The sequence below is a fragment of the Engystomops pustulosus genome, chromosome 6 (genome assembly GCF_040894005.1).
Source record: "Engystomops pustulosus chromosome 6, aEngPut4.maternal, whole genome shotgun sequence".
Classification (NCBI taxonomy): Eukaryota; Metazoa; Chordata; class Amphibia; order Anura; family Leptodactylidae; genus Engystomops; species Engystomops pustulosus.
The window spans coordinates 5,201,164-5,222,645 of NC_092416.1; the positions used below are offsets into that span (position 1 = coordinate 5,201,164).

Sequence of the window (21,482 nt, forward strand, 5' to 3'; positions counted from 1 at the left end):
GATCAGACTCTGACGTGATCTGCAGCGCGAGTGTGAAAGGCGCCTTAGAACCTGCAATGTCGCTGCCCGGTGCAAACGCGCCCTAAAAATATGACTGCAGCATCAGACTGCACGGATTATTTGTAGTCTGTCGCCATGGAGATTTGTGATCACAGTGATTTTCAGATCATTCTTTCTTATTTCATGTATTTATTCTCTGATTGTTACAGACAATAATAGAAGGAAACACCCGGGAAATGTTACATTGTGGATACGTCAGGCGGAATGTTACATCCCTCACTATTCCCCTGACAACCCCCATCATCTCCTGAGACCCAACCAAACACGGCACTGCACACCTGCCCTCCGCTCACAGCCTGCCCCAACCCCGCACCATGAGGACCTCAGCCTCCGCTCTGTGCCTCATCTCTGCCTCCATCTCCACAGGTGAGAGACAAGCACATTATACACCCAGGAGAACTAACACTCCCAGCAAGAGGACATCTCCTCCAGAATACAACGTCCATTCTAGACTCCTCTGTCCTCCTCCTTCTCCTACAGACTCCTCTGCCCTCCTCCTCCAGACTCCTCTGTCCTTCTCCTCCTCCAGACTCCTCTGTCCTCCTCCTCCTCCTCCAGACTCCTCTGCCCTCCTCCTCCAGACTCCTCTGTCCTCCTCCAGACTCCTCTGTCCTCCTCCTCCTCCAGACTCCTCTGTCCTCCTCCTTCTCCTACAGACTCCTCTGTCCTCCTCCTTCTCCTACAGACTCCTCTGTCCTCCTCCTCCTCCTCCAGACTCCTCTGCCCTCCTCCTCCAGACTCCTCTGTCCTCCTCCTCCTCCAGACTCCTCTGTCCTCCTCCTCCTCCAGACTCCTCTGTCCTCCTCCTCCTCCTCCTCCAGACTCCTCTGTCCTCCTCCTCCTCCAGACTCCTCTGTCCTCCTCCTCCTCCTCCTCCAGACTCCTCTGTCCTCCTCCTCCTCCTCCTCCAGACTTCTCTGTCCTCCTCCTCCTCCAGACTCCTCTGTCCTCCTCCTCCAGACTCCTCTGTCCTCCTCCTCCAGACTCCTCTGTCCTCCTCCTCCAGGCTCCTCTGTCCTCCTCCTCCTCTTGCAGACTCCTCTGTCCTCCTCCCTTCAGACTCCTTTGTCCTCCTCCTCCTCCAGACTCCTCTGTCCTCCTCCTCCTCCAGACTCCTCTGTCCTCCTCCTCCTCCTCCACACTCCTCTGTCCTCCTCCTTCTCCAGACTCCTCTGTCCTCCTCCTCCTCCTCCAGACTCCTCTGTCCTCCTCCTCCAGACTCCTCTGTCCTCCTCCAGACTCCTCTGTCCTCCTCCTCCTCCAGACTCCTCTGTCCTCCTCCTCTGTCCTCCTCCTCTGTCCTCCTCTGTCCTCCTCCTCCAGACTCCTCTGTCCTCCTCCTCCTCCAGACTCCTCTGTCCTCCTCCTCCTCCAGACTCCTCTGTCCTCCTCCTCTGTCCTCCTCCTCTGTCCTCCTCTGTCCTCCTCCTCCAGACTCCTCTGTCCTCCTCCTCCTCCAGACTCCTCTGTCCTCCTCCTCCTCTGTCCTCCTCTGTCCTCCTCTTCCAGACTCCTCTGTCCTCCTCCTCCTCCAGACTCCTCTGTCCTCCTCCTCCTCCAGACTCCTCTGTCCTCCTCCTCCTCCAGACTCCTCTGTCCTCCTCTTCCAGACTCCTCTGTCCTCCTCCTCTGTCCTCCTCTGTCCTCCTCCTCCAGACTCCTCTGTCCTCCTCCTCCTCCAGACTCCTCTGTCCTCCTCCTCCTCCAGACCCCTCTGTCCTCCTCCTCCAGACCCCTCTGTCCTCCTCCTCCAGACTCCTCTGTCCTCCTCCTCCTCCAGACTCCTCTGTCCTCCTCCTCCTCCAGACCCCTCTGTCCTCCTCCTCCAGACCCCTCTGTCCTCCTCCTCCAGACTCCTCTGTCCTCCTCCTCCAGACCTTTTTGATCCCTGAAGAAGTGACTTCCTTGGGATTGAGTATTGGGGGTCTGGAGGTTCTGTATCTGTGTATAACGGGTGCGGAGTCTTTCCCTCTTTCCATGTGTCTTGTGTTTCTATGTCAGATATTACAATGTGATGTTCCTCTGTGGCTCTGGGGTGGGTAATGATCTCTGTATAACATCCCAGGTATTGGATGTTTCTGCACTCCGCGATCTCTTCCTGGTGTCTCCATTCTGTTACTTTCTTGTTGCAGCTTTTTGCCTTCAATGTACGGTCTGTTCTTTGACTTTACAAGATGGAAAATGGGACAACAACAATGCAATATTCAAGAGGAATTCCGGCTGGGGAATCATGGAGGGAATTCCCTTTTGTTTGGGAATCAACCGAAGCTGCTCCTCACCCGACGAAGTCTGCGGATACTTACACCTGGTTACTACTAAGTGTGAGCTCATCTATACAATCATTTACCGAAAATGGTTCTAGATAAGTGATTAGTGTTTTCCTCCTCCTCCAGACTCCTCTGTCCTCCTCCTCTTCCAGACTCCTCTGTCCTCCTCCTCCAGACTCCTCTGTCCTCCTCCTCCAGACTCCGCTGTCCTCCTCCTCCTCCAGACTCCTCTGTCCTCCTCCTCCTCCAGACTCCTCTGTCCTCCTCCTCCAGACTCCTCTGTCCTCCTCCTCCTCCAGACTCCTCTGTCCTCCTCCAGACTCCTCTGTCCTCCTCCAGACTCCTCTGTCCTCCTCCAGACTCCTCTGTCCTCCTCCTCCTCCAGACTCCTCTGTCCTTCTCCTCCTCCAGACTCCTCTGTCCTTCTCCTCCTCCAGACTCCTCTGTCCTCCTCCTCCTCCAGACTCCTCTGTCCTCCTCCTCCAGACTCCTCTGTCCTCCTCCTCCAGACTCCTCTGTCCTTCTCCTCCTCCAGACTCCTCTGTCCTCCTCCTCCTCCAGACTCCTCTGTCCTCCTCCTCCTCCAGACTCCTCTGTCCTCCTCCTCCTCCAGACTCCTCTGTCCTCCTCCAGACTCCTCTGTCCTCCTCCTCCTCCAGACTCCTCTGTCCTTCTCCTCCTCCAGACTCCTCTGTCCTTCTCCTCCTCCAGACTCCTCTGTCCTCCTCCTCCTCCAGACTCCTCTGTCCTCCTCCTCCTCCAGACTCCTCTGTCCTCCTCCTCCTCCAGACCCCTCTATCCTCCTCCTCCAGACCCCTCTGTCCTCCTCCTCCTCCAGACTCTTCTGTCCTCCTCCTCCTCCAGACTCCTCTGTCCTCCTCCTCCAGACTCTTCTGTCCTCCTCCTCCTCCAGACTCTTCTGTCCTCCTCCTCCTCCAGACTCTTCTGTCCTTCTCCTCCTCCAGACTCTTCTGTCCTTCTCCTCCTCCAGACTCTTCTGTCCTTCTCCTCCTCCAGACTCCTCTGTCCTCCTCCTCCTCCTCCAGACTCCTCTGTCCTCCTCCTCCTCCAGACTCTTCTGTCCTCCACCTCCTCCTCCAGACGCCTCTGTCCTCCTCCTCCAGACTCCTCTGTCCTCCTCCTCCAGACTCCTCTGTCCTCCTCCTCCAGACTCTTCTGTCCTCCTCCTCCTCCAGACTCTTCTGTCCTTCTCCTCCTCCAGACTCCTCTGTCCTCCTCCTCCTCCTCCAGACTCCTCTGTCCTCCAGACTCCTCTGTCCTCCTCCTCCTCCAGACTCCTCTGTCCTCCTCCTCCTCCAGACTCCTCTGTCCTCCTCCTCCTCCAGACTCCTCTGTCCTCCTCCTCCTCCAGACACCTCTGTCCTCCTCCTCCTCCAGACTCCTCTGTCCTCCTCCTCCTCCAGACTCCTCTGTCCTCCTCCTCCTCCAGACTCCTCTGTCCTCCTCCTCCTCCTCCAGACTCCTCTGTCCTCCTCCTCCTCCAGACCCTCTGTCCTCCTCCTCCTCCAGACTCCTCTGTCCTCCTCCTCCTCCAGACTCCTCTGTCCTCCTCCAGACTCCTCTGTCCTCCTCCAGACTCCTCTGTCCTCCTCCCCCTCCAGACTCCTCTGTCCTCCTCCTCCAGACTCCTTTGTCCTCCTCCTCCTCCAGACTCCTCTGTCCTCCTCCTCCTCCAGACTCCTCTGTCCTCCTCCTCCTCCAGACTCCTCTGTCCTCCTCCTCCTCCAGACTCCTCTGTCCTCCTCCAGACTCCTCTGTCCTCCTCCAGACTCCTCTGTCCTCCTCCTCCTCCAGACTCCTCTGTCCTCCTCCTCCTCCAGACTCCTCTGTCCTCCTCCTCCAGACTCCCTGTTGGGAGCTGATAATCCCCTTGGCCACAGAAATGGTGATACTCGGAGCCTAAGTGACTCACCAGTAACTTAGAGAGAATGTTCCTATAAAACAAGTTCATTATAATCTTTAGAGTAATTTCTTAAAATGTGTCTCTATGATGAAAAGAGCAAAGAAAAATTGTTGAGAAAATCTTCTCTTGCTGTTGTTTTCTATGAGCCGTGCGGCAGGTCTCGTGTGTGCAATGTGCTGCAGATAAACAGGTGGAGAGCAGCTGCGGATGTCTCCTGGGACGTTCATTGTTCATGTCTCATGTTCTGGAGTGTGCGACCTGCCCGAGAGACGTCAGATCCCAGACCTCAGCCCGTGCTGTGTCTCCACGGCAGAACATGGGGTCATTTCATGATGAGAAGAAGAAGAAGAATCAGATTGATCCACAGGAATTTCTGAGGTCTGTGGAGGCTTTACAATAACCTGAATGGAGAGAAGCCGGGGGCATCTGCTTGACCCACCAGAAAGTCCTCCAAAGGGACAACTATATGGGGGTCATTTACTAAGGGCCTGATTCGCGTTTTCCCGACGTGTTACCGGAATATTTCCGATTTGCGCCGATTTTCCCTGTATTGCCCCGGGATTTTGGCGCACGCGATCGGATTGTGGCGCATCAGCGCCGGCATGCACGCGACGGAAATTGGGGGGCGTGGCCGAACGGAAACCCGACGGATTCGGAAAAACCGCCGCATTTAAAAACAGAAAATCTGTCGCGGAGCTTGCGCTTACCTTCACTCACCCCGGCCTCGGTGTATTGAAGTGCGTTCCGATGCTCTTTAGCGCAGCAGCGCCACCTGGTGGACGGCGGAGGAACTACCTTCATAAATCCTGGCCGGACCCGAATCCAGAGCAGAGAACGCACCGCTGGATCGCGAATGGGCCGGGTAAGTAAAGCTGCCCCAGTGAGTTTTATTCACTCCAACAACATCTTTCAAATGCAGCACAGAAAAAAACATAAACTGAACACTTTTCTGTCTGGGAACTACCTAAACAGAAATTAGTTTCCTTATCTATAATTACCAATAGTTCAGACAGTGCGAGACAGTGCGAGACAGTGCGAGACAGTGCGAGACAGTGCGAGACAGTGCGAGACAATACAAGACAATACAAGACAAAGCAAGACAAAGCAAGACAAAGCAAGACAAAGCAAGACAAAGCAAGACAGTGCGAGACAAAGCAAGACAAAGCAAGACAGTCCGAGACAGTGCGAGACAATACAAGACAAAGCAAGACAGTGCGAGACAAAGCAAGACAAAGCAAGACAGTGCGAGACAAAGCAAGACAAAGCAAGACAGTGCGAGACAAAGCAAGACAAAGCAAGACAGTCCGAGACAGTGCGAGACAATACAAGACAAAGCAAGACAGTGCGAGACAATACAAGACAAAGCAAGACAGTGCGAGACAGTGCGAGACAGTGCGAGACAGTGCGAGACAGTGCGAGACAAAGCAAGACAAAGCAAGACAAAGCAAGACAAAGCAAGACAAAGCAAGACAGTCCGAGACAATACAAGACAAAGCAAGACAGTGCGAGACAGTGCGAGACAGTGCGAGACAGTGCGAGACAAAGCAAGACAAAGCAAGACAAAGCAAGACAGTCCGAGACAGTGCGAGACAATACAAGACAAAGCAAGACAGTGCGAGGCAGTCCGAGACAGTGCGAGACAATACAAGACAAAGCAAGACAGTCCGAGACAGTGCGAGACAATACAAGACAAAGCAAGACAGTCCGAGACAGTGCGAGACAATACGAGACAGTGCGAGACAGTGCGAGACAGTGCGAGACAGTGCGAGACAGTCCGAGACAGTCCGAGACAGTCCGAGACAGTGCGAGACAATACAAGACAAAGCAAGACAGTGCGAGGCAGTCCGAGACAGTGCGAGACAATACAAGACAAAGCAAGACAGTGCGAGACAATACAAGACAAAGCAAGACAGTCTGAGACAGTGCGAGACAATACAAGACAAAGCAAGACAGTGCGAGACAGTGCGAGACAATACAAGACAAAGCAAGACAGTGCGAGACAGTGCGAGGCAGTCCGAGACAGTGCGAGACAATACAAGACAAAGCAAGACAGTCCGAGACAGTGCGAGACAATACAAGACAAAGCAAGACAGTGCGAGACAATACAAGACAAAGCAAGACAGTCCGAGACAGTGCGAGACAATACAAGACAGTCCGAGACAGTGCGAGACAATACAAGACAAAGCAAGACAGTGCGAGACAGTCCGAGACAGTGCGAGACAGTGCGAGACAGTGCGAGACAATACAAGACAAAGCAAGACAGTGCGAGACAGTGCGAGACAGTCCGAGACAGTGCGAGGCAGTCCGAGACAGTGCGAGACAATACAAGACAAAGCAAGACAGTCCGAGACAGTGCGAGACAATACAAGACAAAGCAAGACAGTGCGAGACAGTGCGAGACAGTGCGAGACAATACAAGACAAAGCAAGACAGTGCGAGACAGAGCGAGGCAGTCCGAGACAGTGCGAGACAATACAAGACAAAGCAAGACAGTGCGAGACAGTGCGAGACAATACAAGACAAAGCAAGACAGTGCGAGACAGTGCGAGACAATACAAGACAAAGCAAGACAGTCCGAGACAGTGCGAGACAATACAAGACAAAGCAAGACAGTGCGAGGCAGTCCGAGACAGTGCGAGACAATACAAGACAAAGCAAGACAGTCCGAGACAGTGCGAGACAATACAAGACAAAGCAAGACAGTCCGAGACAGTGCGAGACAATACGAGACAGTGCGAGACAGTGCGAGACAGTGCGAGACAGTGCGAGACAAAGCAAGACAGTGCGAGACAAAGCAAGACAGTGCGAGACAGTGCGAGACAATACAAGACAAAGCAAGACAGTGCGAGGCAGTCCGAGACAGTGCGAGACAATACAAGACAAAGCAAGACAGTCCGAGACAGTGCGAGACAATACAAGACAAAGCAAGACAGTCCGAGACAGTGCGAGACAATACAAGACAAAGCAAGACAGTCCGAGACAGTGCGAGACAATACAAGACAAAGCAAGACAGTGCGAGACAGTGCGAGGCAGTCCGAGACAGTGCGAGGCAGTCCGAGACAGTGCGAGACAATACAAGACAAAGCAAGACAGTGCGAGACAGTGCGAGACAATACAAGACAAAGCAAGACAGTGCGAGACAGTGCGAGGCAGTCCGAGACAGTGCGAGACAATACAAGACAAAGCAAGACAGTGCGAGACAGTCCGAGACAGTCCGAGACAGTGCGAGACAATACAAGACAAAGCAAGACAGTCCGAGACAGTGCGAGACAATACAAGACAAAGCAAGACAGTGCGAGACAGTCCGAGACAGTGCGAGACAGTGCGAGACAATACAAGACAAAGCAAGACAGTGCGAGACAGTGCGAGACAGTCCGAGACAGTGCGAGGCAGTCCGAGACAGTGCGAGACAATACAAGACAAAGCAAGACAGTGCGAGACAGTGCGAGACAATACAAGACAAAGCAAGACAGTGCGAGACAGTGCGAGACAATACAAGACAAAGCAAGACAGTCCGAGACAGTGCGAGACAATACAAGACAAAGCAAGACAGTGCGAGGCAGTCCGAGACAGTGCGAGACAGTGCGAGACAATACAAGACAAAGCAAGACAGTCCGAGACAGTGCGAGACAATACAAGACAAAGCAAGACAGTGCGAGACAGTCCGAGACAGTGCGAGACAATACAAGACAAAGCAAGACAGTGCGAGACAGAGCGAGGCAGTCCGAGACAGTGCGAGGCAGTCCGAGACAGTGCGAGACAATACAAGACAAAGCAAGACAGTGCGAGACAGTGCGAGACAATACAAGACAAAGCAAGACAGTGCGAGACAGTGCGAGACGATACAAGACAAAGCAAGACAGTCCGAGACAGTGCGAGACAATACAAGACAAAGCAAGACAGTGCGAGGCAGTCCGAGACAGTGCGAGACAGTGCGAGACAATACAAGACAAAGCAAGACAGTCCGAGACAGTGCGAGACAATACAAGACAAAGCAAGACAGTCCGAGACAGTGCGAGGCAGTCCGAGATAATACAAGACAAAGCAAGACAGTGCGAGACAGTCCGAGACAGTGCGAGACAGTGCGGGACAGTGCGAGACAGTGCGAGACAGTGCGAGACAATACAAGACAAAGCAAGACAGTCCGAGACAGTGCGAGACAATACAAGACAAAGCAAGACAGTGCGAGGCAGTCCGAGACAGTGCGAGACAGTGCGAGACAATACAAGACAAAGCAAGACAGTCCGAGACAGTGCGAGACAATACAAGACAAAGCAAGACAGTCCGAGACAGTGCGAGACAATACAAGACAAAGCAAGACAGTGCGAGACAGTGCGAGACAATACAAGACAAAGCAAGACAGTCCGAGACAGTGCGAGACAATACAAGACAAAGCAAGACAGTCCGAGACAGTGCGAGACAATACAAGACAAAGCAAGACAGTCCGAGACAGTGCGAGACAATACAAGACAAAGCAAGACAGTGCGAGACAGTGCGAGGCAGTCCGAGACAGTGCGAGGCAGTCCGAGACAATACAAGACAAAGCAAGACAGTCCGAGACAGTGCGAGACAGTCTCCAGCAGGAGCAAACACCTTTCCAGCCAAGTTCTGCTATTGTCTGCTCCTCTGACTTCTTATACATCCCTAATGAGGACAATCCCAGTCACCTGCAGGAGGTAGGGCACAACCGAAAATGTGAAGATAAATTGCTCCTTGGGAATGTGACATTAAAAAAATAATGGGGCCTCCCAGTGTCCTAATAATGAAGCCCTACAGGGCCAAGAAATATAACAATGTTCTATATAAATATCCATCGAATTTGGGGTGAACTTGTTCATTCTCTGCACATTTCATGCTTAGCTGTTCCCGAGACGGTCTTCTAGTGTGTACAAGCTCCTCCTCCTGCCTACAGACTCCTCCTTCTTCTTACAATAAGTGTAATTCAAAGCTCCAATCCTGTTATCTTTATTGTTTTATAGATGATAATACCCAGGAAGTCATTATCAAGAGAGACTGCATGAAACCCGAAGACTGCAACCTTAGGGACAGCCTCACAACGCCAGTGATGAAATTCTCCTATGCTACTACCTGCTGCGATACAGATCAGTGCAGACCACCCAGTCCTATCTGTAAGAGACTCCACTGACCCTGCTCCTATAATTAGGTCACAGCAGCAGAATAGTGAGTGCAGCTCTTGAGTATAATATAGGATGTAACTCAGGATCAGTACAGGATAAGTAATGTCATGTATGTACACAGTGACTGCACCAGCAGCAGAATAGTGAGTGCAGCTCTGGAGTATAATACAGGATGTAACTCAGGATCAGTACAGGATAAGTAATGTCATGTATGCACACAGTGACTGCACCAGCAGCAGAATAGTGAGTGCAGCTCTGGAGTATAATACAGGATGTAACTCAGGATCAGTACAGGATAAGTAATGTCATGTATGTACACAGTGACTGCACCAGCAGCAGAATAGTGAGTGCAGCTCTGGAGTATAATACAGGATGTAACTCAGGATCAGTACAGGATAAGTAATGTCATGTATGTACACAGTGACTGCACCAGCAGCAGAATAGTGAGTGCAGCTCTGGAGTATAATACAGGATGTAACTCAGGATCAGTACAGGATAAGTAATGTCATGTATGTACAGTGACTGCACCGGCAGCAGTATAGTGAGTGCAGCTCTGGGGTATAATACAGGATGTAACTCAGGATCAGTACAGGATAAGTAATGTCATGTATGTACACAGTGACTGCACCAGCAGCAGAATAGTGAGTGCAGCTCTGGGGTATAATACAGGATGTAACTCAGGATCAGTACAGGATAAGTAATGTCATGTATGTACACAGTGACTGCACCAGCAGCAGAATAGTGAGTGCAGCTCTGGAGTATAATACAGGATGTAACTCAGGATCAGTACAGGATAAGTAATGTCATGTATGTACACAGTGACTGCACCAGCAGCAGAATAGTGAGTGCAGCTCTGTATATTGAGTGAATGTAAGGAAGGTAATAAGGTATTTGCCTTTGGGTACACGTTGGGTCTCTATATTGTGATCCGGGGGGGGGGGGGGGGGGGGGTATTTCTTGTCTTCTTCCTATTTTGTGTCTCTGATTTATTTGTTTCCTTACTTCAGTGCCAAAAGAAAACCATACAATGAATGGGGTGCGGTGCCCGGGGTGCTACACCCCTGAGAGGGGCGATTGTGCCAGCAGACATGCCATGCAGTGCCGGGGCGAGGAGACGCACTGCATTGACTTCCATCAGCACACGCACTTTGGTAACTAAAGATGAAATCTTCTCGATACTAAACCAATTCATAATTAGTTACACGTTTTTTGGTTGTATTTCGGCAGTAATCCCGGTTCCCCTACACCAGGGCCTCTCCCTCCTGCAGGGCCACCAACCTATCACTCACCCTCTGTGCTGTGAAGACCTGGCAGTGTACATAGTGTCCTATCTGCAGGCAGCATGTCATAGAGCAGGAAGAGCTGAGCAGATTGTACATAGTGTCCTATCTGCAGGCAGCATGTCATAGAGCAGGAGGAGCTAAGCAGATTGTACATAGTGTCCTATCTGCAGGCAGTATGTTATAGAGCAGGAGGAGCTGAGCAGATTGTACATAGTGTCCTGTCTGCAGGCAGCATGTTATACGGCAGGAGGAGCTGAGCAGATTGTACATAGTGTCCTATCTGCAGGCAGTATGTTATAGAGCAGGAGGAGCTGAGCAGATTGTACATAGTGTCCTATCTGCAGGCAGCATGTTATAGAGCAGGAGGAGCTGAGCAGATTGTACATAGTGTCCTATCTGCAGGCAGCATGTTATAGAGCAGGAGGAGCTGAGCAGATTGTACATAGTGTCCTATCTGCAGGCAGCATGTTATAGAGCAGGAGGAGCTGAGCAGATTGTACATAGTGTCCTATCTGCAGGCAGCATGTTATAGAGCAGGAGGAGCTGAGCAGATTGTACATAGTGTCCTATCTGCAGGCAGCATGTTATAGAGCAGGAGGAGCTGAGCAGATTGTACATAGTGTCCTATCTGCAGGCAGCATGTTATAGAGGAGGAGGAGCTGAGCAGATTGTACATAGTGTCCTATCTGCAGGCAGCATGTTATAGAGGAGGAGGAGCTGAGCAGATTGTACATAGTGTCCTATCTGCAGGCAGTATGTTATAGAGCAGGAGGAGCTGAGCAGATTGTACATAGTGTCCTATCTGCAGGCAGCATGTTATAGAGCAGGAGGAGCTGAGCAGATTGTACATAGTGTCCTATCTGCAGGCAGCATGTTATAGAGCAGGAGGAGCTGAGCAGATTGTACATAGTGTCCTATCTGCAGGCAGCATGTTATAGAGCAGGAGGAGCTGAGCAGATTGTACATAGTGTCCTATCTGCAGGCAGCATGTTATAGAGGAGGAGGAGCTGAGCAGATTGTACATAGTGTCCTATCTGCAGGCAGTATGTTATAGAGCAGGAGGAGCTGAGCAGATTGTACATAGTGTCCTATCTGCAGGCAGCATGTTATAGAGCAGGAGGAGCTGAGCAGATTGTACATAGTGTCCTATCTGCAGGCAGCATGTTATAGAGCAGGAGGAGCTGAGCAGATTGTACAGTGTCCTATCTGCAGGCAGCATGTTATAGAGCAGGAGGAGCTGAGCAGATTGTACATAGTGTCCTATCTGCAGGTAGCATGTTATAGAGCAGGAGGAGCTGAGCAGATTGTACATAGTGTCCTATCTGCAGGCAGTATGTTATAGAGCAGGAGGAGCTGAGCAGATTGTACATAGTGTCCTATCTGCAGGCAGCATGTTATAGAGCAGGAGGAGCTGAGCAGATGTCTTGATGGTTTCATGTTTGCTGAGCCTTCACTAGTTACACGTCTACATGTAGTTAGTCTCGTTTCCTGGCGTCTCTTTTGCAGGAACCGTTGTCTTCAATGCCAGGGGCTGTGCCTCCAAAAATGTTTGCAAAGGAAATGGACTTTTATCCATGTTATCAAAACCAGAAAGTCTGGAGCAAATAATCTGCAGTAACTCGAGCATCACGGAGACACTGCCAGTAGGTAAGTACCACCACTTCCCGGGGGGATACATGTAGGTCAGACATGATGATCCGCGGATCCATGTCACAGTCTAGCATTGTGTCCGGATATCATGTGGATGCAGTATGGGGCTCTGTGTGTATGGGGCTAATATTGTATGCTAATCAGGGGGTGTGGCTTATTTGGTCCCAGTTGGTTCGGGTCCTTTCATCCCTAGTCTCAGCGCTGTGAGAGGCCACAGTCTGCTGCTTCTTCTGCACCTGATGGAGCAGGGATTGGGGATCCCGCCCTTCTCTTTCCAGGTCCCGGGACTTCTCTCCGACTTCTGCCCTAAACCGTGGAAAAGCCTCTCCTTTTTACCCCACGTAAAACATTCCCTGGAACCGTGTGCAGCCCAATCCCACGGAAGGCCCAATCAGAGGCTCACCTGCCATGAGGTGAATTGAGAATCTTGCCTCAGGTGGCGGGCCTTCTGCTGGACGATGGGGCTGCAGCACATCCACCCTCCTGCCCGCCAGCACATCCACCTTCCCGTCATGAACATCCCCATGACCGCCAGCCAGCACATGCACCTGCCCCCCCTCCCCAGCCCAAAATGCAGCCCCAATTGTATGCTCTGGGTTCCCCCTCTCCCCGCATACTCCCCCCTGGCTCCAACTATGTATATATTTATATTCTGTATGTGGTGTGTGTGGGTGTGTATACTACATGACGGCACGCTGCATGCATTTTATACTACATGGTGTTATGCTGTGTGCATTTTATACAACATGGCGGCAGGCTGTATACATTTTATGCTACATGACGACACGCTGTATGCATTTTATACTATATGGCGACACGCTGTATGCATTTTATACTATATGGCGGCATGCTGTATGTATTTTATACAACATGGAGGCACACTGTATACATTTTATACTACATGACGACACGCTGTATACATTTTATACTATATGGCGACACGCTGCATGCATTTTATACTATATGACGGCACGCTGTATGTATTTTATACTACATATTGGCAGGCTGTATGCATTTTATACTATATGGCGGCATGCTGTATGTATTTTATACTACATGGCGGCACGGTGTATGCATTTTATACTACATGGCAATACGTAATATACATTTTATACTACATGGTGTTAGGCTGTATACATTTTATACTACATGGTGGTATGCTGTATCTATCTTTTAATACATGGCGGCACACTGTATCTATCCTATACTAAATGGTGGCACGCTGTAAGCAATTTATACTATGTGGTTGCACACTTTATACATTTTATACAACATGGCTGCACTCTGTATGCATTTTATACAACATGACGCACGCAGTATGCATTTTATACAACATGGAGGCACACTGTATGTATTTTATTCAACATGGCGACACGCTGTATGCATTTTATTCTATATGGCGACACGCTGCATGCATTTTATACTATATGACGGCACGCTGTATGTATTTTATACAACATGGAGGCACACTGTATGTATTTTATACTACATATTGGCAGGCTGTATGCATTTTATTCTATATGGCGACACACTGTATGCATTTTATACTATATGGCGGCATGCTGTATGTATTTTATACTACATGGTGTTATGCTGTATGCATTTTATACAACATGACGGCACGCTGTATGCATTTTATATAACATGGAGGCACACTGTATGTATTTTATACAACATGGCGGCACGCTGTATACATTTTATACTACATGACGACACGCTGTATGCATTTTATACTATATCGCGACACGCTGTATACATTTTATACTACATGACGACACGCTGTATGCATTTTATACTACATGGCGGCACGGTGTATGCATTTTATACAACATGACGGCACGCTGTATGCATTTTATACAACATGGAGGCACACTGTATGTATTTTATTCAACATGGCGACACGCTGTATACATTTTATACTACATGACGACACGCTGTATGCATTTTATACTATATGGCGACACGCTGCATGCATTTTATACTATATGACGGCACGCTGTATGTATTTTATACAACATGGAGGCACACTGTATGTATTTTATACTACATATTGGCAGGCTGTATGCATTTTATACTATATGGCGACACGCTGTATGCATTTTATACTATATGGCGGCATGCTGTATGTATTTTATACTACATGGCGGCACGGTGTATGCATTTTATACTACATGGCAATACGTAATATACATTTTATACTACATGGTGTTAGGCTGTATACATTTTATACTATGTGGTAGTACACTGTATGCATTTTATACTACATGGTGGTATGCTGTATCTATCTTTTAATACATGGCGGCACACTGTATCTATCCTATACTAAATGGTGGCACGCTGTAAGCAATTTATACTATGTGGTTGCACACTTTATACATTTTATACAACATGGCTGCACTCTGTATGCATTTTATACTACATGGCTGTACGCTGTATGCATTTTATACTACATGGCTGTACGCTGTATGCATTTTATACTACATGGCTGTACGCTGTATGCATTTTATACTACATGGTGATACGCTGTATGTATTTTATACTACATGGGAGGACGCTGTATGCATTTTATACTACATGGCCGTACGCTGTATCTACCTTATACTACATGGCAGTACGCTGTATGCATTTTATACTACATGGCGGTACGCTATATGCATTTTATACTACATGGCTGTACGCTGTATGCATCTTATACTACATGGCGGTATTCTGTATCTATCTTATACTACATGGCGGTCCGCTGTATGCATTTTATACTACATGACGACACACTGTATGCATTTTATACTACATGACGACACACTGTATGCATTTTATACTACATGACGACACACTGTATGCATTTTATACTACATGGTGGGACACGTTGTATGCATTTTATACTACATGGTGGGACACGTTGTATGCATTTTATACTACATGGCTACGGGCTGTATGCATTTTATACTACATGGCGACAGGCTGTATGCATTTACTACGCTGTATCTGATATATTACATATATGGGGGGGGGGAACTCGCCTCGGGCAACAGAAAGGCCTGGTTCTCCCCTGGGCCCAATGTGTACAGAAGGGGAGTCCTTGCATTATGTACAAATATTATTCTCCCCGCCCGGGATTCTATGGACTATGGGGGCTACCGTCTGCAGATGGGGAGTCCTTGCATTATTTTTTGTAGAAGATGGGCCATCTGTGGGATTGGGTTGACATACACTCACCGGTCACTTTATTAGGTACACCATGCTAGTAACGGGTTGGACCCCCTTTTGCCTTCAGAACTGCCTCAATTCTTCGTGGCATAGATACAACAAGGTGCTGGAAGCTCCTCAGAGATTTTGCTCCATAGTGACATGATGGCATCACACAGTTGCCGCAGATTTGTCGGCTGCACATCCATGATGCGAATTTCCCGTTCCACCACATCCCAAAGATGCTCTATTGGATTGAGATCTGGTGACTGTGGAGCCATTTGTGTCCAGTGACCTCATTGTCATGTTCAAGAAACCAGTCTGAGATGCTTCCAGCTTTATGACATGGCGCATTATCCTGCTGAAAGTAGCCATCAGATGTTACAGGGTACATTGTGCTCATAAAGGGATGGACATGGGCAGCAACAATACTCAGGTAGGCTGTGGCGTTACCAAAGGGCCCAAAGACACCATGACACCACCACCACCAGCCTGAGCCGCTGATACAAGGCAGGATGGATCCATGACACCACCACCACCAGCCTGACCCGCTGATACAAGGCAGGATGGATCCATGACACCACCACCACCAGCCTGACCCGCTGATACAAGGCAGGATGGATCCATGACACCACCACCACCAGCCTGAGCCGCTGATACAAGGCAGGATGGATCCATGACACCAGCACCACCAGCCTGAGCCGCTGATACAAGGCAGGATGGATCCATGACACCAGCACCACCAGCCTGAGCCGCTGATACAAGGCAGGATGGATCCATGACACCACCACCACCAGCCTGACCCGCTGATACAAGGCAGGATGGATCCATGACACCAGCACCACCAGCCTGACCCGCTGATACAAGGCAGGATGGATCCATGACACCACCACCACCAGCCTGAGCCGCTGATACAAGGCAGGATGGATCCATGACACCACCACCACCAGCCTGAGCCGCTGATACAAGGCAGGATGGATCCATGACACCAGCACCACCAGCCTGAGCCGCTGATACAAGGCAGGATGGATCCATGACACCACCACCACCAGCCTGAGCCGCTGATACAAGGCAGGATGGATCCATGACACCAGCACCACCAGCCTGAGCCGCTGATACAAGGCAGGATGGATCCATGCTTTCATGTTGTTGACACCAAATTCTGACCCTACCATCCGAATGTCGCAGCAGAAATCGAGACTCATCAGACCAGGCAACGTTTTTCCAATCTTCTACTGTCCAATTTCGATGAGCCTGTGCAAATTGTAGCCTCAGTTTCCTGTTCTTAGCTGAAAGGAGTGGCACCCGGTGTGGTCTTCTGCTGCTGTAGCCCATCTGCCTCAGAGTTGGACGTACTGTGCGTTCAGAGATGCTCTTCTGCCTACCTTGGGTGTAACGGGTGGCGATTTGAGTCACTGTTGCCTTTCTATCAGCTCGAACCAGTCTGCCCATTCTCCTCTGACCTCTGGCATCAACAAGGCATTTCCGCCCACAGAACTGCCGCTCACTGGATGTTTTTTCTTTTTCGGACCATTCTCTGTAAACCCTAGAGATGGTTGTGCGTGAAAATCCCAGTAGATCAGCAGTTTCTGAAATACTCAGACCAGCCCTTCTGGCACCAACAACCATGCCACGTTCACAGGCCACAAATCACCTTTCTTCCCCATACTGATGCTCGGGAGAACTGCAGGAGATTGTCCTGACCATGTCTACATGCCTAAATGCACTGCCGCCATGTGATTGGCTGATTAGAAATTAAGTGTTAACGAGCAGTTGGACAGGTGTACCTAATAAAGTGGCCGGTGAGTGTACACGCCTGTATCCATGGGCTGCAGAGGAGTCAGACAAATTTTTGGGGACACATGTCTACCTTGGATGACCTCCCCATCTCACACTATGGGGCAGATGTATCCTGTAATTTACGCCTGACTTTTTTTGTCGAACACTTCTGCTCTTTGATTTATCTGTGGGCAGTTTTTCTTTAGTTAAATTGTCGTTTTTTTTTTTTGTTTTTTTTTGTCGGAACTGTATACTTTATCATTGTAATCCCAGCCAGAACTGTTTTGGTCTCTGTGACAATTGGATTTTAAAAATGCTCGATTGTGATAAGAACCAGGATAAAGCTTCATTACAGACGCCTGTGATTACTGTTACAGCTGATTATTGTAGCTTAAGGATAAAGTACAGTAAATTACCAATTACCAGAGGTCCGTGTGTAACTAGGGGTTGTATGTAAGTCAGGTGTTCTTAAGTAGGGGACCGCCTGTAGTGCGGCACATCCTTCATTCTTCAGTGTCAGGTCGAATGCCGGGGCCCCCTGGCATTGCGGGCCCCATAGCAGCTACTACCCCTGTAGATAAACCCCTGTGAGCGGCTCGTGCACTTGCTGTAGCCGGCTCCAGGTCCGGGTGCAGGCTATAGTGTGGTGTAGTGGCCGGACAGACCCGGCGGACACTGCTGGCTATTTAGCAGGGGATTGGACCCTCCTGTCCAGGGGTGGGGTCTCCATATATCCAGGACGGGGGGATGATTGGGCGCCAGCGCTTGGTAACGGCACGGAGACTTGTCCTCGCCCGTGGCCATGTCCCTCCTCTTCCTCGTGGATACCATGTGACATAAGCGTCTGATCTTCTCCCACATCTTCCAGGGAACTTCCTCTGGTGTCCCTTCTGTCACGACTACAACGTCAAGAACTGCACCGACGTGTTACTAATGTGTGCGCCCGAGGAGAACGTCTGTCTGCTAGAAAAAACCAGGACCATGTACGGTAAGAGAACAGCCTCCAGGGGCCACACATCACATCGCTGGGAGCCACACATCACATCGCTGGGGGCCACACATCACATCGCTGGGGGCCACACATCACATCGCTCGGAGCCACACATCACAGCAATGGGGGCCACACATCACATTGCTGGGGGCCACACATCACATTGCTGGGGGCCACACATCACATTGCTGGGGGCCACACATCACATTGCTGGGGGCCACACGTCACATTGCTGGGGGCCACACATCACACCACTGGGGGCCACACATCACACCACTGGGGGCCACACATCACACCACTGGGGGCAAAACATTACACTACTCTGGGCCCCACATCACACTAATGGGGGCCCCACATCACACTAATGGGGGCCCCACATCACACTAATGGGGGCCACACATCACACTAATGGGGGCCACACATCACACTAATGGGGGCCACACATCACACTAATGGGGGCCACACATCACACCACTGGGGGCCATACATTACATCACTGGGGCCATATATTACAGCACTGAGGGTCACACATCACACCACTGGGGGCCACACATCACACCACTGGGGGACCACACATCACACCACTGGGGGCCACACATCACACCACTGGGGGCCACACATCACACCACTGGGGGCCACACATTACACCAATGAGGGCCATATAATACATCACTGGGGCCATACACCACAAGGGACGACACATAACATAACATCCCTGGGGGGCACACATCACACCACTTGGTGCCACACATAACATCCCTAGGGGGCACATTACATCACTGGGGGCCACACATTACATCACTGGGGGCCACACATTACATCACTGGTGGCCACACATTACATCAATGAGGGCCACATATAACACCAGTGGGGGCCACAAATTACGCCAGTGGGGGCCACACACAGACACATATAGGATAGATATGATACAACTTTTGAATTTTGTACCTTTTGGGTTCATTTTGTTTCTAGATGGAAGAGAAGATGTAGAAATCACCAAACGTTGCGGCAAATCCATTGAATGTAGCAGAGCCGGAAGCATCCGAAGCGCAACCAAAACCATCTACATGAACACCACCTGCTGTGCGCACAATGTCTGCCAGCCCCCACTACCCGCCTGTAAGTCACCGCTCACCTACAGTAGGTCTCACATAGATGGTCAGTATCCGCTCTGCAGAGCATCACATCTCCATTGTACGGAGCGGGTCATGTAGTGATGTTGATGAACAATAATTCAAGTATATAGAACCCAATTATCACAACACCAGAACTCCAAAGCTGAAAAAATCTCTTCCAATCTTTATTTAAACAGGACAAGGTAACAAAACAACCAATACAATCCACACGGTCATATACATCAAATTCATAACCGTGCACTGCGGCCGTCCAAACATACAATATAACCGGTAACTTTACCCACCCGGGCGTGGCATGGTAAGGTTATCTTGATGAAGGTAGCTGACCACCACTACGGCACCCTGACGTACGTTTCCCCGTCGTTTCGTTGTCTCAGCCCAAATATTTATGAACTTTACTGTACATGGTGGGTGTCTGCTGCATTATGCAGCAGACACCCACCCTAGCACCCCCATTCGGTGCTGACACCATTTGCGAGCGTTTTCCGTTATTCCCTTGAAGACAAGATTCGGAATAACAAAATAACACAGGAGCTTTAGTTTTTAAACATTCCTAGAGTGTTGAAATTTGAGAACTTTTTTTTCATGGGCAAACCCCTTTAAGTGCTACAGGCAAAGCAGTTATAGGGGCTCATTTACTAAGGGTCCACAGACTGCGATTCTTTTGGATTTTCCAGAATTTTTCCGCTTTACGCCGAATTGCCCTGGGATTTTGGCGCACGCGATCGGATTGTGGCGCATCGGCGCCGGCTTGCACGCGAGAGAAATTGGGGGGCGTGGCCATTGGACAACCCGACGGATTCGAAAAAAAACCGTGGAATTTAAAAAACCAAATGTGTCGCAAGATCAAGCACTTACATGCACCAGGAAGAAGAAGGTGAACTCCGGCGGATCTCAGCGCAGAAGCGACACCTGCAGGAAATTGGACACACGGCCTTAGTGAATGGCGCTGGACCCGAATCCTCGTTCGACAATGCACCGCGGGATCACGACAGGACCTGGTAAGTAAATCTGCCCCATAGCGTCTGGGATTGTTGCCCCTCATGGCGTTTTTCCTGGGGGTGACATTCCCACGTGATCTAAAATAGACTCTGGCAGGGTCTGATTCACAATAAACTGTAATATTATGTCAGCGATCAGACCCCCTCGGGTTAAAGTACTCGAAGAGGCCTGATTTTTAATTTTTTTTTTAACTTGAAAAAAATTAAAAAATCCCTTAACCCCTTAGTGACACGGCCTGAAAAGTCTCTAGTGACCGAGCAGTTTTAGCCAATTTTCATAAGCGCCGGTTTAAGGGCCATAACTTTTTTTTTTTTTGCACGTTACCTTAAAATTATTTTCAAGTCAGTAAAACACAAATGAATAAGATTTTAAAAAATCCTAACCATGTGATGTCACTGTAAACCCCTTCTACCTCTCACCGGTCTAATAAGGAACGAGCAGATAATTTAAAGGAAGATTCCAGTCCTCGGATATTGAGGCCGTGATCCTTAAATTAGAACAGCTATGGGGCCCAGAGCCCTTCAGGCTCATTTGCATAATTTTAAAAACCTTTTTTTTTGTAAATACCAGGGCATAAGAAGCTAAAAGAAGAGCAGATCAGGGGCACACAGCAATATGTCAGCGCTTGGTTTACAGTGTTTCATCCTGGTGGTAGATTTCCTTTAAGTTAATGGGGCAGATTTACTTACCCGGTCCATTCGCAATCCAGCGGCGCGTTCTCTGTGGAGGATTCGGGTCTTCCGGTGATTCACTAAGGCAGTTCCTCTGACGTCCACCAGGTAACGCTGCTGCGCTGAAGTTCCCCGAGGTGCGCCGGAATGCACCATCCTATACCTGGTGCAGGTAAGCGCGTGTCCCGCAACACTTTTTTTTTTTTTTTAAATGGGGCAGTTTCTCTGTATCCATCGGGTTTTCGTTCGGCCACGCCCCCCCCCCCCCCCCGGATTTCGCGTGCGCCAAAAACCCAGGGCAATACAGGGAAATCGGCGCAAAACGGAAATATTCGGGTAACACATTGGGAAAATGCGAATCGGGCCCTTAGTAAATGACCCCCAATATTTCTCAA

General features: G+C 49.7%; 1 protein-coding gene across 1 annotated transcript in view; it reads left to right on the forward strand.

Annotated features, from left to right (window-relative positions):
* The first annotated feature begins 219 nt into the window (after positions 1–219).
* LOC140065295 (uncharacterized) overlaps positions 220–21,482 on the forward strand; it is a 32,896-nt gene continuing 11,633 nt past the window's right edge. The window contains exons 1-7 of the mRNA XM_072112889.1: positions 220–426; positions 2,193–2,381; positions 9,231–9,380; positions 10,397–10,540; positions 12,179–12,319; positions 18,156–18,275; positions 19,251–19,397. Coding sequence (XP_071968990.1) covers positions 375–426; positions 2,193–2,381; positions 9,231–9,380; positions 10,397–10,540; positions 12,179–12,319; positions 18,156–18,275; positions 19,251–19,397 — 943 coding nt within the window. The 5' untranslated portion in view covers positions 220–374. The remainder of the gene's footprint in view (positions 427–2,192; positions 2,382–9,230; positions 9,381–10,396; positions 10,541–12,178; positions 12,320–18,155; positions 18,276–19,250; positions 19,398–21,482) is intronic.